The sequence below is a fragment of the Neodiprion lecontei genome, chromosome 3, assembly GCF_021901455.1.
Source record: "Neodiprion lecontei isolate iyNeoLeco1 chromosome 3, iyNeoLeco1.1, whole genome shotgun sequence".
NCBI lineage: Eukaryota > Metazoa > Arthropoda > Insecta > Hymenoptera > Diprionidae > Neodiprion > Neodiprion lecontei.
The window spans coordinates 684,234-699,208 of NC_060262.1; the positions used below are offsets into that span (position 1 = coordinate 684,234).

The 14,975-nt window shown below is 45.9% G+C and overlaps 1 protein-coding gene across 1 annotated transcript; it reads left to right on the plus strand.

Moving 5' to 3' along the window:
• The first annotated feature begins 8,481 nt into the window (after positions 1-8,481).
• Positions 8,482-12,802, plus strand: LOC107222646 (homeobox protein engrailed-1a-like). Its single transcript, XM_015662092.2, has 2 exons — positions 8,482-9,346; positions 10,738-12,802. The coding sequence occupies exons 1-2, from the start codon at positions 8,758-8,760 to the stop codon at positions 11,088-11,090; spliced, it is 942 nt and encodes a 313-aa protein (XP_015517578.1). The 5' UTR covers positions 8,482-8,757; the 3' UTR covers positions 11,091-12,802.
• The last annotated feature ends 2,173 nt before the right edge of the window (positions 12,803-14,975 follow it).

Sequence of the window (14,975 nt, forward strand, 5' to 3'; positions counted from 1 at the left end):
CAGAAGTCAATTTATTATACTTAGGAGACTGCTGCTTTTGCTGCACTAGCTAGTATCTCCTGCATCCACAGAGTGAATACCCACGTGGATTCATCATCATCATCATCATCATCTTCTGCTTCTTCTTACCGCAGCAACGGACTCCGGCACCATCTGCAACGCTAATTACACCCTGACCAATGCCACGTTTCTTTCCATACACGAAACAATTAAGTCGGGAAGAATATGCGTTTAGCAAAAAGCTCGAGCGTCCCTCTTCTTGGTCTTTCAGTTACCGAAGAGAGGAGCAGGCATTTAAAAGCAAACATGCACGGCACAGACTTCGTACAATATCGCGCTCGAAATACGCTTGGCGAGACCAAAGTCCTGCACTCGATACTTTTGCACTTAGGTATTGTTGGCAGAGAAAGTCTCGGTTCTTTATCTTCCGAGGTTTAGAAGTCTGGTATGCTCTGCCAATTTACACACCACCGTGATCCTTATTTACCCGGAGAGAAGAGCAGAGCAGCAATAGATATAAGCCGACTCTTTTACATACGACTGCGCCCCACTTGATCCTCGACTCAGAGAGCGCGTTAAGGGTGATGTTCGAGGATGTCGAGGGAGCGTATGCTGAGGTATTCCAGACACGCGTAGTGATTTGTTTTCGAGAGTGAGAGAGCGAAGCTGGGGAGGGTCGCTACAGGATCATCCCAAGGAAAACGCGAGCTTTTCGTCGAGTAAATTTCCACATTCCTTGCTGTATTGTTAATCCTACATTCGTTGGTATTGAAACTTAGCAAGGTTGGAACGGCGATCGGTGTTGCACCGTATGAAATATCGCCCGGCATGCACAACGCTGTGCATTGATCGTAAATAACCGTTCATAAACCATTGAAAGATATCGCGCCAAGTATGTAAGCACAAGGTGGAATGATTTATATCAGGAGAGACCGAAGCCTCCGAAGCGATCCTTGGACTCCTTGGATCTATGCTAATTTATATCCCTCCCCAATTATTTGGCGAACTCGGTTTGAATTCCGGCTCGTTAGAGACGGCGCGTGACACGATTACGCGGCTCAACCACAAGGACAAAGGATCCGCTGCCGGTGCCGTGCCCTTAAATTGCACGTAAGCTCCGACCGCGTCGAAGATTTTGGTAAACGTTCATTTTTCGCAGACTCCGAAGAGACGAAACGCGAGACGTGGGGAGGTGATTTTTCACTTGATAATGAGATGACCGAGGCGAAGAGGAGGTCCCGTCGTGTTTCGACGTATCCTGTAGGTACGTCTAACGGCTAGAATCGCGGATTCATGGGTTATTCATCGGCGTCTTGTGGTTCGCGACGGTTGAAAAAAATCCCTGGTCCCTGAAATAGACCGCAGGGGAGATTTTCCCCGAGACCGTAGTATCCCGATCAGTTTCCCCGGGTATCCGTCGACTGAGATCCACTGCTCAACGTGTGTGGTCCGTCGCGGCGGCGAGGTGCCGACACTCAAATTCCCCCTACTTCTCTTCACCATCTTCTTCTTCTTGTTTCCACTAGGCTTTCAGATATCTCCCTCCCGCTCGCGCCAGCGAATCGCCGCCGCGTCTCGTCTCTCTTTTTCTAGCACGTCATTACGCCGCCCGTCCGGCGCTCGCTCGGCACGAATCTACTTTAAGAGAGCCCGTCTCGCCTCGTCCTCGTCGCCCTAACCCTCGTCCGGATCCTTCCTCTCCCTCGGGAGCGTTCCTCGGGCTTATTAGCCGGCCCTGCAGCCCCGTTCGCGAGTCGTTCGTTCCCGGCCTTTATTCCCCTCGTACACCTTGCTCCGATTCCATGTGCCTGGTGGTGGATCCCCGCGAGGATCCTTCGAGAAGGCGCTCCTTTCGTCCCGGGGGCGCTCGGAATGAACGAGTCGCCCGGGTTATCTCCTTCCTTCGATCTCCGCTCAAGGGTTTCCTCTTATATTTATACCACCTAGTCCTCCTCGGCGTACACCGCCACCGACGCGTTGTTGTTTGTCGCGTCGCCTATTCGCCGACACCCTCCTCCGCCCCCCGCCCCCGATCATCCGGATCCGACCGCATCAAAGAACAGCGGCTGCCACTTGGAATCCCCCCTGTAGACACCTCGGACCACGTCGCATGGGATCGGGAACCGGAATGGAGACCGAATTACTAATCTGCATTTGAGGATACAGCTACTACTGCCTGCAACACGCGTTGATCCCGCACGTAAAGTGATTTTCGAACCGCCGGCTGTCTCTTCGACGCTATACGGAACGCGATTGAAAGTCGTGGCAAAAACGATGAAGGAAGGAATGAAAGTGAAAAAATAATTGAGGAGTAAATAAATAAATAAGTGTTACACACAGAGATGGAGATTAGGTGCTTCTCGTCCGGAGAGCTGGTGAAACGCGAGTATGCGGCTTATACGAGGCGTGAAATGAAAAACGCTGATCGTTCTTGGGTTGCCGATGCGGTGGTGCAGGGTCGACACGCGCATATACCGAACTCTCGGCGTGGTGCCCTCGATGTTTTGACGCGAGGTGTCACCGGGGCAACGAGGCGGGGCGGCTTACGCCGAAGGCAAACAGACCCGGGCCGGGATCTTTGGGATCGGTGGTCAGAGTCAAGATCTCCTCGTGTCGAGGACCGGCCAACAGGATTTACCGATTAGACCGAGCAGAAACGGCCGGCACTTTGGCCCCGTTCTGGGTGAAAAACACGCCCTTCGAAACAGTCTCGATACCGAGACGCCGATGAGTTTTCTCTCCACGTTAAACTCCCGATCCTCGAGTCTGCGCCGCACTCGAGTTTGGATTCCACCGTTTCACCTGGGCCCTTTCTTTGTCCGGTCATGCGACGGCGAAATCGCGACGGAGAGCCGCCGCGGGAGACAAGGAAGCCAGGAAGCCGACCTAAGGGACTTGGCAGGAACCCCGCTGGGAATTTGGACAGGAGTCAATTTTTATGGACAACTTGGTGGAGGACAGCGGCGGCGGACTGCGGAGCAAAGTCGGAATAATTCGCCGTGGCGAAACAGAACCGCGGAAATATTTGGACGTTTCGGGATTTAGTGCGCCGATTCCTATACCTGTTCGGATCCCTGTATACCTGGACCGGGAACAAAAATACGTCCCGCCAACTCCGAGCTCGCAAGCCTTTCGACCTTCTCATCTCGGCAACCGTTCTTCGGTCCACATTTTGCAGAGAAAATCTGCATCCGTCGGGAGACGCTGACTGATTATCATCCGGAAGATGAGACGTGCGCTCTTCTTCCATTCGTTTTTCCACCTGCGTTTAATCTGACCTACCGGCAAGTCTGTCGAAAGTGACAACTCAGTCACGGAGCATAGGATTATCCCGGTTTCACCTCCCAAGGGAGTTTACCACCCGCCGTAGAGTTTTTCTCCCGTTTGGCGTCCGGATGCATCTACCTGACCTTGGAAGAGCCAAACGTCACAATGAATTTGCCTTGCCCAGGACCCCGAGCGAGCAATTGGTCACGGGGTCGAATCGAGCCCGTCCCTGGATCGTGGAAGGAAGAGGCGAAACAACATTCGACGAATCGACTCGCCACACTCGATAATGACCAAGCTCGGTGTCCATTGTCCGAGAATCAAGACACGAAAAGTAACGACGGAACGATTGGAGGTGACACGTAGTGTTGCGCGATAGCCGCGGGCATCCCAAGGTGACGAACGCGTGCGTTCGAAAGCCTCGCGAATGTGACCCGAAGGGTTCCTACTTCCTTCGTTGTTGTGAGTTGTTTGGAGAATTTCTAACAGCGTGCGGAGCGTGGAATGGTCTGTGACGAAAGGCGCAGTGCTGGACCGAGCACAACAATTCCGTCGGAACGAATCGTGCTTTCAAAACAAGATATTTTTCACCATTCTAACGTTGGCCCGGGTCTGCCCCACCCATCGTAGGTATATAATATACCTACCTCTTCACGTCTGTCCATCAGTTCGTCCGTCTGCGAGCGGACAAAATTGGCTGGTAGAACTGTATATGCGCGGAGTAAACGGAACGTCGATTTTTAACGCTTTTTCCAAATGGCTTAACGCGGTTTTACGCCGTCAGAGTGACAGTCAAAACACCAAAGAATATACTGTCACGATTATCCGGCGCTGCACGGCATGTTCAATGAATACCTATCGTTTTAAAGAAAACCAACCGACCGGTCGTTTTTTACTCCCTTTTTGCTTTCAATTCCTGCATCCCGTGACTAGGGGCGGCACACCGAGCCAAGAATGAGAATGGAAATTATTATCGGCTTTGTGCGTACACCCGACGCTTGTTAGAAAGAAAATATGACTTCCGCCACCATTAGAATATAGGAGGGACGATGTCCAGTTAACGTGTAACTCCATATCAAGAACCGTGCCCTGAACACGCTGAACAAGGTCTGATTCTGCCAGCTGCAGCATCACACCGACGGATTTATGCCAAGTGCTAAAGTATAAGGTGTACAGATATGGTATTTTACATAAGCTGCACGCTTCGGCCCTGTTACAGTGGGCAAATGTCTGTTATCCCGCCTCACAGGGATCAAACAACCGGAGGAAATATTCTATCGGCATCGTTTCCCACTCAGACGTCACTTCGGATGATTGAATCCGAGGTTGAAACATTCCTTGGGCAAGTGTTGTACATACACCGGTGAGAAAAATTTGTAGAAATTAAACTTGACGTTGATTCATCGACGTAATAAGCCTACCGTAACGCAGGTGAGAAGATCAAAAGTATGAATCGAGAACTCAGGTTAAGCCTGTAAATTATCCAGGGAGAAGAAACGGTCTTCTTTCAATCAAGTCCGGGCAGTGCTGGAAGCTCTAAATTGCTTCCGAATAATCCAGAGCGCGGTAGAATCGACTGGGTGTGGTTTTATCAGCGTGTACAGACGACATTACGATCATGGATCCTGCACGGCGTAAGTTTCGGGAACATGATTGTGCCGCGTTCATGTTCACAGTGCTGCTGTTACGATCCCAGCGAAGGGCTGGGTGCCGAACCCATACATGAGCTGCGGAACCCGACCCTCCGTCAACCCCTGTAACAAGGGTTGGTTGGCTGGTTACGTCGATGTGGGCGTCAACGGACCAGGGCTTATTCATAAACCGCGTTTAGGGTACTCTCCCAGCGGTGTTCTAGCGTGAGTCTGTTTACACCGCAGAGGGATTTATTTTCATCCCGTTAATTACGCGCTCTCGAATGTATTCACACAGCCCCTGGTTTATGACGGGAATTGTCACCCTGCGACATGACAGCAAGAATTTATTAGGGGGACGTGAGTGAAAAAGAATGGAATTGTTACTCCAGCCTCTTTATTATTTTCTTTATCCCGTCGCGTATCGCGTCTTCGCCTTTTGTCTCCAACACGAGATTCGCGGACGTGACAGGTAATTCTATTCTCAACGAAACGTCGCACGCTAAGACTATTTTTCATCCCGCTTTCAACCGGGGAAACAAAGAAGCGACAAAACGAGTCGCGCGACACCATCCTGGGAGTGATGGAGCAGAGCCCTGCACTGTGAAGCTCATTTCCGAATATGGTTGAATCCCAAAATGAAATTACCACGCGCTTCATCTTTTCCAAGACACGGTGTCCAAACTCAAGGCCATTAAAGACAGAATACTTTCAGGACACAAGAAAAATTCCATGATAGTTTCCAGGACTTTTAAAGGACAAGAAAAATTTAAGGGCATATCCAGGACCACTGAACACCGTGCAAGAAAATTCCTCCAAGGAGGATGCTTTGAGAATGAAGATCGAACTCTCTGCAGTTCGTGATTGAGTGGTTGAACGATATCGTCTTCACCGCAGTACCTGCAGCGCCTTGTTACAAATGATTCGATTCAGGAGGGAAGGTTGCAGTCGGTGTTATACCTGCCTGACTTTCACCTCTGTATTCGAAATCTATTTGAGATAGTTGATGACGATGATTGCACCGCGATGCAGCCGGGTAGCTTGACGTTCCAAGCCGACGTTCGGGGTGCACGTTGCCTTCCAAACACGCGAGGATCGGGCCTCTGCTGATCGAGGTAGACGAACCTCCTCCCGGAACGCCCATTCCTCTCGAGACTATCGGCGTGGGGAACGTGAGACTGTAATTGGTCAGCGGGCCCCTCAACATCGGAGGAGGGATCGGCTCGCATCAAGTTTTTTTGAGTAAGCCGTTCTAGAGGCAGTTGGTCCTGTTCTTCTCAGGGCCGTAATTAGCCAAGAAATCAGTTCCGTTCGCCGAAGACTTGAATTTTTCTGTCACGGTTTTTGGGGCAGTTAACATTCTTTCCGATCGAATCGACTTTAGAAAAGTTACTTTCGGTTTGTTAATATCACAGTTTTACTCTCGATCAATTCAGTTCAGTTCGCTTCGGTTATTCTCCCACATTATCTTCCCCGATTCGTTTTTCTTTCTCTTACCCCTTTAATAAATCTTGTGGAAAAATTCTGATCACCGGTTCACGAGTAACACCGGCGCGTATGAATTTTATTCCTGAGTATCCATAATCCGACAAGGCCACACCCTCTGGTAGTCTCGGCGATGAAGTGGGGAGCAGCATGAACCTGGCGATAACTACTTCACGATTCGAGAGTGACGGGGACGGGGAGAAGGGGAACGGATAATCAGATAAAATAATTAGCATGTTAATTGAAAGAGGGCTATAGAGAGATGAAAGGAGTTGCGAGGTACGTGCCGCGAACTGTCCCGGCCGATTATTCAAAACGAATCAAAGGAAAGAGAACCCGAGGCCGTGGTCTCTCCTTGGGTTTTGTCACGTGAAACGTGATGCGGATTTAATTGCGTGCACACAGCATTGCTGTTTCAGGAAAGCTTTTTCTTCCGACGTGGCCTGTGTAATTATTTCACTCCCCTTCTCCTCTCCTTAGTAATTGAAAAATTCTTCTTTCACCCCCGTTTCTTTGTCACAAGAAAAGAACATCTCCGTGCAAAGACGGTCACAGTGAATTTAGGGTTAAGGGTCGGGGCGGGGGTACACTTTGGACGGTCTAAAATCACCACTGTTTTTAGGAGTTTTTGTTTTAAAAGAAAATGAAATCACTTGGCGCAATTTGAGTTTGAGGGCATTATTGCGCCAAGTGTTTTCATTTCATTATCTTTTTTTTTTCTTAAACTCTTAAGAACAGATAAGATTGATTTTAGACCGTCCAAGCTATGCCCCCCCCCCCTCCAGCCCTTCTACCGCCCTTAAAGGGTTAGCCACGGATAACTGGAGACAAGGAGACCAGACCAAAAGTCAAACCAGAGGGACTGTAAGGAATGTAAAACGAGCAGCGATGGTGACTATGACAGCTAATCGAACGGAGCGTTATGCCTCGTGATGCAATAAAGGCATATAGACACATCTGCTGACTGCCGTGTGCAGGGACAACACATATATATATATATATATACCTATACCTCTAATATATTTGTTCCTCTTACGGACAAGCGGAGAAAAAACGATCCGAGGAAGGAGTGTATGGCTGGTCTCTCTTCGTTTCTTCATGTCTAAATTTTTACACACCTATAATAGTGCCTGTAATATACAGACAAATACACACACACAGACAGATAACCTGCAGTATATGATATAATTCCGTACACGCTGAGCTTTGTTGCACCAGGGTTTCTAGCATCGTGCCAGACTGGGCGATGGTGGTGGAGGGGATCCGCGTTCAGGTAGGTATACACGATATAAGAGAAGGTGGGGACGGGGGGGGGTAGAGGGGTAACGTGTCGACTGGATAAAATTTATTTGTTTGCCGCGAGGCGGCGAGGGGAGTGGATGGCGAGTGGGATCAACCGGCGACAAAGAATGGAGTAAAAAGTATCCACCATGCATAGATGGTGGGGGTAAAAAAGGGGCGTGGATTGTTAGGGGAGGGGCAGGACTCGACTAGCCTCGACGAATCGAGTCAAGTGTAAAACGTCGAGGAGGAACTATCGACCAGCTGCAGCTGGCAAGAAGCTTCAAACAACGGCGTGGGTTCAACATTTCCCGGAGGTGTATGAAAATCGAGAAAGGTGTAGTCGCGAATCTCGAAAGGTGGACGGTTGTGGATTATTTTTTTTTTTTTTTAATTTTTTTTTTTTGTTTTATATAGAAAAATCTTCAACCCCACACTGTCTAAAAATAAAAGCTCGCAATAATCTCAGAAATTCGTGCCGCTTGCAACGTTTCTCGTACGATCCGACGCGGGGATTTCTGGAGGGGGAAGAAGCTACGCCACTGCGCTAACATTGATGGGGATTGGAGGGCTCGCTGCCCCCGATATGAAACTTAGGTCCAAGGGGGCGGGACTAGCGCAGGAACGTTAATAGAGATACAATCGAGGGTGTCTAGCTCGGTGCACCGACTCGGTCGGACGATGCGGAGGAGGATGGCGAAGGGGGATGGGGGTGGGGGGTAGAGGAGGAGGGGAGGGAGGGGGTGGGGGGCGGGGATCGCGGCGCGTAGTTTAGACATCACCGACGGAAGGATAGACAGGCAGTCAGACCCGTCACGGCACTCGGTCAAGTACCCAGAAAACGCTTAACAGTTAAACGAACGGCGGCGCTGCCGCTGGTACTGCTGCTATTCCAACTGAGTTGTAACACTGAGGAGATCCGATTATCGGTGAATATTGCGTAACGAAATATAAAGGAAATGGAGTGAAAGTGCCGGGTACCGTGTCAAATTTTCGATCATCGTTAACCCACCAGCGCCCCACCATAGTAGGGTAAGGTACTCACTGTACCGTAACAACAACAACAACAACAACGACGACAACAACAAGAACCATGAGCGTCGCAATGGCAATATCGATGGACTCCGGATACGGAATGCGGCTTTACGGGGTGCCGGAGAACCGGGGTCAGGATGGACACCGGCAGCTTCAGGGTGAAAACCGGGATCAGCGTCGCCAGCAGATGACCGATCAACCTCCGCTCAGGTTCAGCGTCCTCAACATTCTTCAGCCCGACTTTGGAAGACAGGCGATCCTCAGCACTACGCGGCCACTTCCGGTACCAAGGGACCTCAGCCTGACCTCGTCGGTGACGCGGCTGTCTTCGCACTCTCCGACATCGCCGAGTTACGCCGGCATCCACGTCTCCAGGGACCGGGACCGGGACCGGGACCGGGACGGCGTTTCTTCGGGTGGTCTCAGCAGGAGCGGAAGTCTCGAAAGCCTTGCGAGCAGCCGCAGCTCGATGACCGGATCATCGGCGACCGGAACGCCGTCTTTGTCTTCGGTTGGTGCGGAATCTGTGAACGGTGAGAGCGGAACTTCCGGTGGAACCACCGCCGCCTCCCAGAATTCGGGGGCCTCTCAGAGTCTCTGGCCTGCCTGGGTTTACTGCACGAGATACTCCGACCGGCCTTCTTCCGGTTAGTATTATTATACCTACATACGCGTGTGATTAAAGGGGAGATTCTTCATTTCTTATTTTTAGATACCTATGTCTGGATATATGTATACACGAAACCACGGACGGCGGCGCGTTTTTTCCTCTAAAAACACTCGCTTTTAATCCCCGTTTTTGATTCGAAAGTTTACATCTACCTACCTACAACGACTAATCATCCGTTTCCGCGACCGGATGTACACCATCCATTGTATACGTTTACCATGCACCGTCGTCGTTGTCGAGTCTGATAGCCGGGGTGTTTAATTTTTTCGGCGACCAAGGAATCACGACATTTAAGAATTTTTTCGTTAACTTTTCAACGATACGCAACCACGTTACAAAATTTTTAAATGTCACTTTCCAAATATTCAGAGATACGTAACAATCCGTTCCTTTACATCGATCTATCTGTACAAGGGATTGAAAGTTGAAAAAAAAGTGCAAACGAGCATCAACATTCCGTATAATGCTCAAATCCGAGTTAGTAATTAACCCAAAAATAAAATTTTCACGTTCATCGGTCGAATTTCATGACATTTAAAAATTTTAAGGGTTTTTTTTTAAGTCGTTACAGACACTCTGGTAGTATGCATATAAAAATACGGAAATGTGGATCAGACTCTACCGTTGGGGGAGGATTATCACTTATTGTTGTATACACACGAATGATATTGCCGACTGTTGGAAATTCGCGTCAGCTCGTTCAAGGGGGTTGTGAATAATTTATAGCGATTTAAAAATCACCCCTGCAACTCGAGGGGCGGCCCCGCTTTGCCTCCTCGTAAGTGCCTACCTACGTATATCCCTACACGGTACTAACACGTACACAGCCAGCCGGCGGTTAACAGGAAACTGGATAAAGACTACAATCCAACGATGCGGTCGTTTAATATTTCACCTCCTCCTCGTGTCGCGCGGTGGCTTGTAAAACGCAGATACACACGTCCGGATATTTGTGAAAATTAACAACCACTGTACAACTGCAATAGGATCAGAGACGAAAAAAGGAGAATAAACTCGTATCGGTCGGTTTAATTAACTCTCATTAAAATCCAACGGCTATTATATGCACGTAGACTGCATCCGTGCCATACCACACCATACCATTCCATTGGAATAATAACAGAAATACTGTGATATAACTGCCCCCGAGGAATGCCGAAGGAAGGAATCTCTCGCGTGTCACAAGGCAATTCTTGTACTTTTGTACCGCTAAGGCATAAAGCTTACCGGTGGCCAACAGTAAGCCTAGCTGCTTCTTCTTCTTCTTCTTCTTCTTCTTCTTCTTCTTCTTCTTATTCCTCTTCTTCTTATTCCTCTTCTTCGTGGAAGGGCGCAAAACCATCGAGACGCTTCGCTTTTTGTTTCCAGGTCCGCGAACGAGGCGAGTTAAGCGATCGAGTACCGGAGACAAGAACGCGTCTCCGGAAGAAAAGAGGCCGAGGACGGCGTTCAGCGCCGAGCAGTTGGCGAGGCTGAAGCAGGAGTTCAGCGAGAATCGATACCTGACCGAAAGACGGAGGCAGCAGTTGTCAAGAGACCTTGGACTGAACGAGGCGCAGATAAAAATTTGGTTCCAGAACAAACGGGCCAAGATCAAGAAGTCGACGGGGCAAAAGAACCCCTTGGCTCTTCAGCTGATGGCTCAGGGTCTCTACAACCATTCGACGGTCCCGGTTGACGAGGACGGCGAAGAATTGATCCCGGATGAAAAAAAGTCATGAAGACCTTACAACCACGATCGAATGTGGAGAGCAGCAGCGTTAATTTCCATTTCGGGAAATCACGATGATGATAAGAATAATCGCGATCTTTGGACGAGATATGAAGCGATCCTCTGTGATTCGGTCTTTTCGCTACCTAAGGATGATCGATTTTCCGTTCAAAAGACTCTGCCGATTGAAAGCCGTCGCTAAATTCTTTGCACGAAGATATTTTCGGTGCAGATGAACTAGAATTTGAGCAAGCGGCACTTAGGTTTGCCCTTGGAGGTCGGATATCAGTTTTGAAAGAATGATTTCTTTTCAACTTACGATACAAAGAAGAATAGGGAAAGATAATTTAATATACGTATATAGATGAATCGGCGAGATAAGGATTAAAAAAACATTTTGCAATATATATTGGAATATATATAAATAGCAATATTTTTTTTTTTATACAAATCCTAAAGTTTCTTAAAGAAAAAGAATAGAAGAAAAAAAACACGATATTAATTTTCTTTATATTAAAAATTTTATCTCACATTACTGTTTTGATTAGGAAAAAAAGAGAAATACCGGAGATTAACGTGTAGATATAACATATTGTATATATACGATACGAATTGCGTATATGTATTTGATAGACTGAAAAACTGTAAATCGAATTTTGTTTTGTTATCTATAATAGAATACCTATTTAACGTGTATAGGGTGATAATTTTGAGGTGCAGAAGGAACGAACGTATGATGGATAAAAAAACGAGAGAGAGAGAGAGAGAGAGGGATTTGAGCACCGTTCGACAGACTTGATAATTTAAATTGATAAACATATTATATTATTATCACTATTATTATTGCTATTATTATTATTATTATTATTATATTACATGCGTAATGTACAATGTACATATATACTGATAAGGCGTATTTATTTGCCCTGTATAAAGAAAGGAGGAAGTGAAAAAAAAGCAAAAAGATTAAGGAAAAATAAATTTAGCCGAAAAGTTTGAGGGAGGTGGGGAAAAAATAACTTTGTAAATATGCCACATATTTAAAGGTATACATGTCCACTCGTGTACCGATAAATGACAAGTTATACGAGTGTGGTTTGTGTACTTATAAGAGGATTAAGTAATTACATATTACGTATGTCACGAGACGTATTATATTATGCCAACGTTCAATTCGCGATTATACGTTACATGTGTGTACGGGAATAGGTATAGGTATACCACTCGCGTCTACACGCGTGCATGCGTTTTATACACACTTGGGTCTAATGTCGAAAGTTTATAGCACTCGTCGCGCGAAACGAACGCAAGGAAATTATATCCACACGGTCAACGTAAGCCCTCTATTTGTGCATGTGTACGTTGCATATTGTTACAATAATATTAGTTTATATACATATACATATATATATATATATATATATATACGTATATATATTTATATTTAATATTTGAAACGATCTCAATTGTAAATACAGACATTATATCGTACGCAACGTCGTTTGTACTTCGTATATATACTCGTTTAGGTATTACATACTACATACATGTAGTACGTATATCACCACCGTTTTGTTATTTCGTCGAGTTGTAATTACATCGTGAAACTTTTAGCATACGTGTATATATATATATATAGATGTACCTGTATAGGATACGTGATGAATAACGATCATTAAACGATATACTGCATACTGTTACATTAATTTGAAAAATTTCTCTATTCACCGCCGCCCTAATCACCTCCGTCATCACCATCACCATCATCATCATCATTATCGTGTAATCATCATCACCATTACCGTTATCAGAACCGAATGCCCATTCCGCGATATTAGGGAATAACGAAGATCACAAACGTTCAACGCTCTTAAAATATGCACAAGTTGATTATCGTATGCGGCTGTAACAACGAATTTACCATTGAGAGAAAATACCTAGATAAGAACATCTTTTTTTTCTCACGAATCTGTGAAAGTTAGATCCCAGAATGGTACACTGGGGTACGTTCGTACCCCGCGGTGATTTTAAATCTTAATCTTTTGAAAAAAAATAAATAAATAAAGAATCTACTATATTTTGTAACAAGTCCAGTATTTTCACTGTTGATTACGATAAAATCAAATTTTTACACGATTTCAACTGTAACCTTGAATAACTTTTGAAAGAATTTAGTTATCAAAAAATTATAGGAGACCTTTTTCGTAGAGCATTAAATTCCCTACGAAAAGATTTATCGGACATTTATGTATGAACGTTTCCTCGTTACTGATTGTGAGCTACAATATTTCGAAATAACTAAAATTATTTTCCAATGTTAATTGAATGGAAAATGTAAAATTAGGTTCAGGAACCACTAAATACTAATATTACAGGTTCGAATTGAAGCGAGCGTCTTATTTCCTCTTCCAACAAATATCGAACGTGTGATTTAGAAAAAAAAAATATTCCGTTTTTTTGGACCAATCCAGTACACGTATAGTTAAATGGTAAAAAAAAAAAATGCGTGTACCATCATTCTAGGGTTAATATTTCCGCGTTTTCCGCTGACAGTGAGCACGGGATTTGAATCCAACTTATACACACATAACCCGAATAGCAAAGCTCCCCGCTCTTGACAGAGTCATAAACAAGTTGGGTAGGCACACAAGCGTATACAATACATTAATTTGAGGCCGGTTTGGCTAACGGCGAGGAGACATCACTGCAGTAGCTCTGGTATCTCCCGAGGGAATTATTCACTGAGCCACTACTGCTCATCCAGGGACAAAACCCCTAATGGTTACGCAAAATAGGCATACCGCTGACCCAAACCGCAGAGGCGGCCGTAATTCCGGCCCCCGTCCCGGGTTTTCAACTCGTTATCAACCCCAAAATTACGCTTTACTTCCAGCTGTTCGTTCTCCGCGTTGACTTCCTTTCGGCGTCGTGCATGCGCCAGTTTCCACGTCGTTTAGTAAGCTTATTTATTATACCTCGGTGAAAATGATACGTATCGATTTTTTTTTCCTCATCTTATTTTCATTACTTTATCACAGGTGCACCGTTAGAAATTATTTTTGACTAAACGCAACGTCCCGGCAGGTCTATTTGACACTTGTCTTATTTTTTACATTTCTGTTACAGTGAATATGTCAGAAATTTTTTCATTTTCTCACAATTAATTTGTCATATCAACATTTACTTTGTAGTTTCGATTTTCTTTCATTTTTTTTTTTTATTAGTTAATAATAAATGAAAAAAATGGTTTAATCGATCCAAAAATTTTAGTGCACCAGCTGGGACATTTTATATTACGTTTAAGCTTTTGAGAAAAAAAAATAAAAATTTTTTCCAACCAGTTTACCAGAATTTTTCAGCTGAAAATAGCACGGCTACGAGGAGCCTGCGGACGTCAATTCGTTAAACGCGTGCTCACGGCAATTAGCATCGCGTCTTCGCGGCGCTGAGGGTAAAACTGAGCTTTCGAGCCACTCCCACAAAGAGGATGCTTTGTCGTTTGAGGAAACGAGTGTTTAGGAGGCTCTCGAAGAGGGCGGGTTTAAGCCGTTTGTTTACCACGAGCGTAATCGTCGCCGCGTACGAGTTTTTCCTAGTAATTGGCAGCTGCGGGTAAAACGCTAATAGTGAAAGATTAGTGGTTCTCCTCCACGCTCGCTGACTGCATACGGAAATAAATGTGTGTGTGCGTATGTATCGCGGCAGAGCGTCGTCGTCGCGTTGCCAATTTGTCGAAAGGTGTAGATAAATAAACGGAGTAAAAAATAACGTTGAAAAGTTGATAATGAGAATAAATTTTGCAGAAATACTATTCATTATAATACGGATTAAAACTACTTGGAGCAACTCTAATGAATCGAACATTATACTGTACCAATCCTACGGAGATAAACGA

Bases quoted from the DNA above. Each gene is read 5' to 3' on its own strand.
- LOC107222646 (XM_015662092.2), top strand. From the start codon at position 8,758: ATGAGCGTCGCAATGGCAATATCGATGGACTCCGGATACGGAATGCGG. The intron at 9,347-10,737 runs GTTAGTATTATT...TTTTGTTTCCAG, and splicing joins CTCCGACCGGCCTTCTTCCG to GTCCGCGAACGAGGCGAGTT.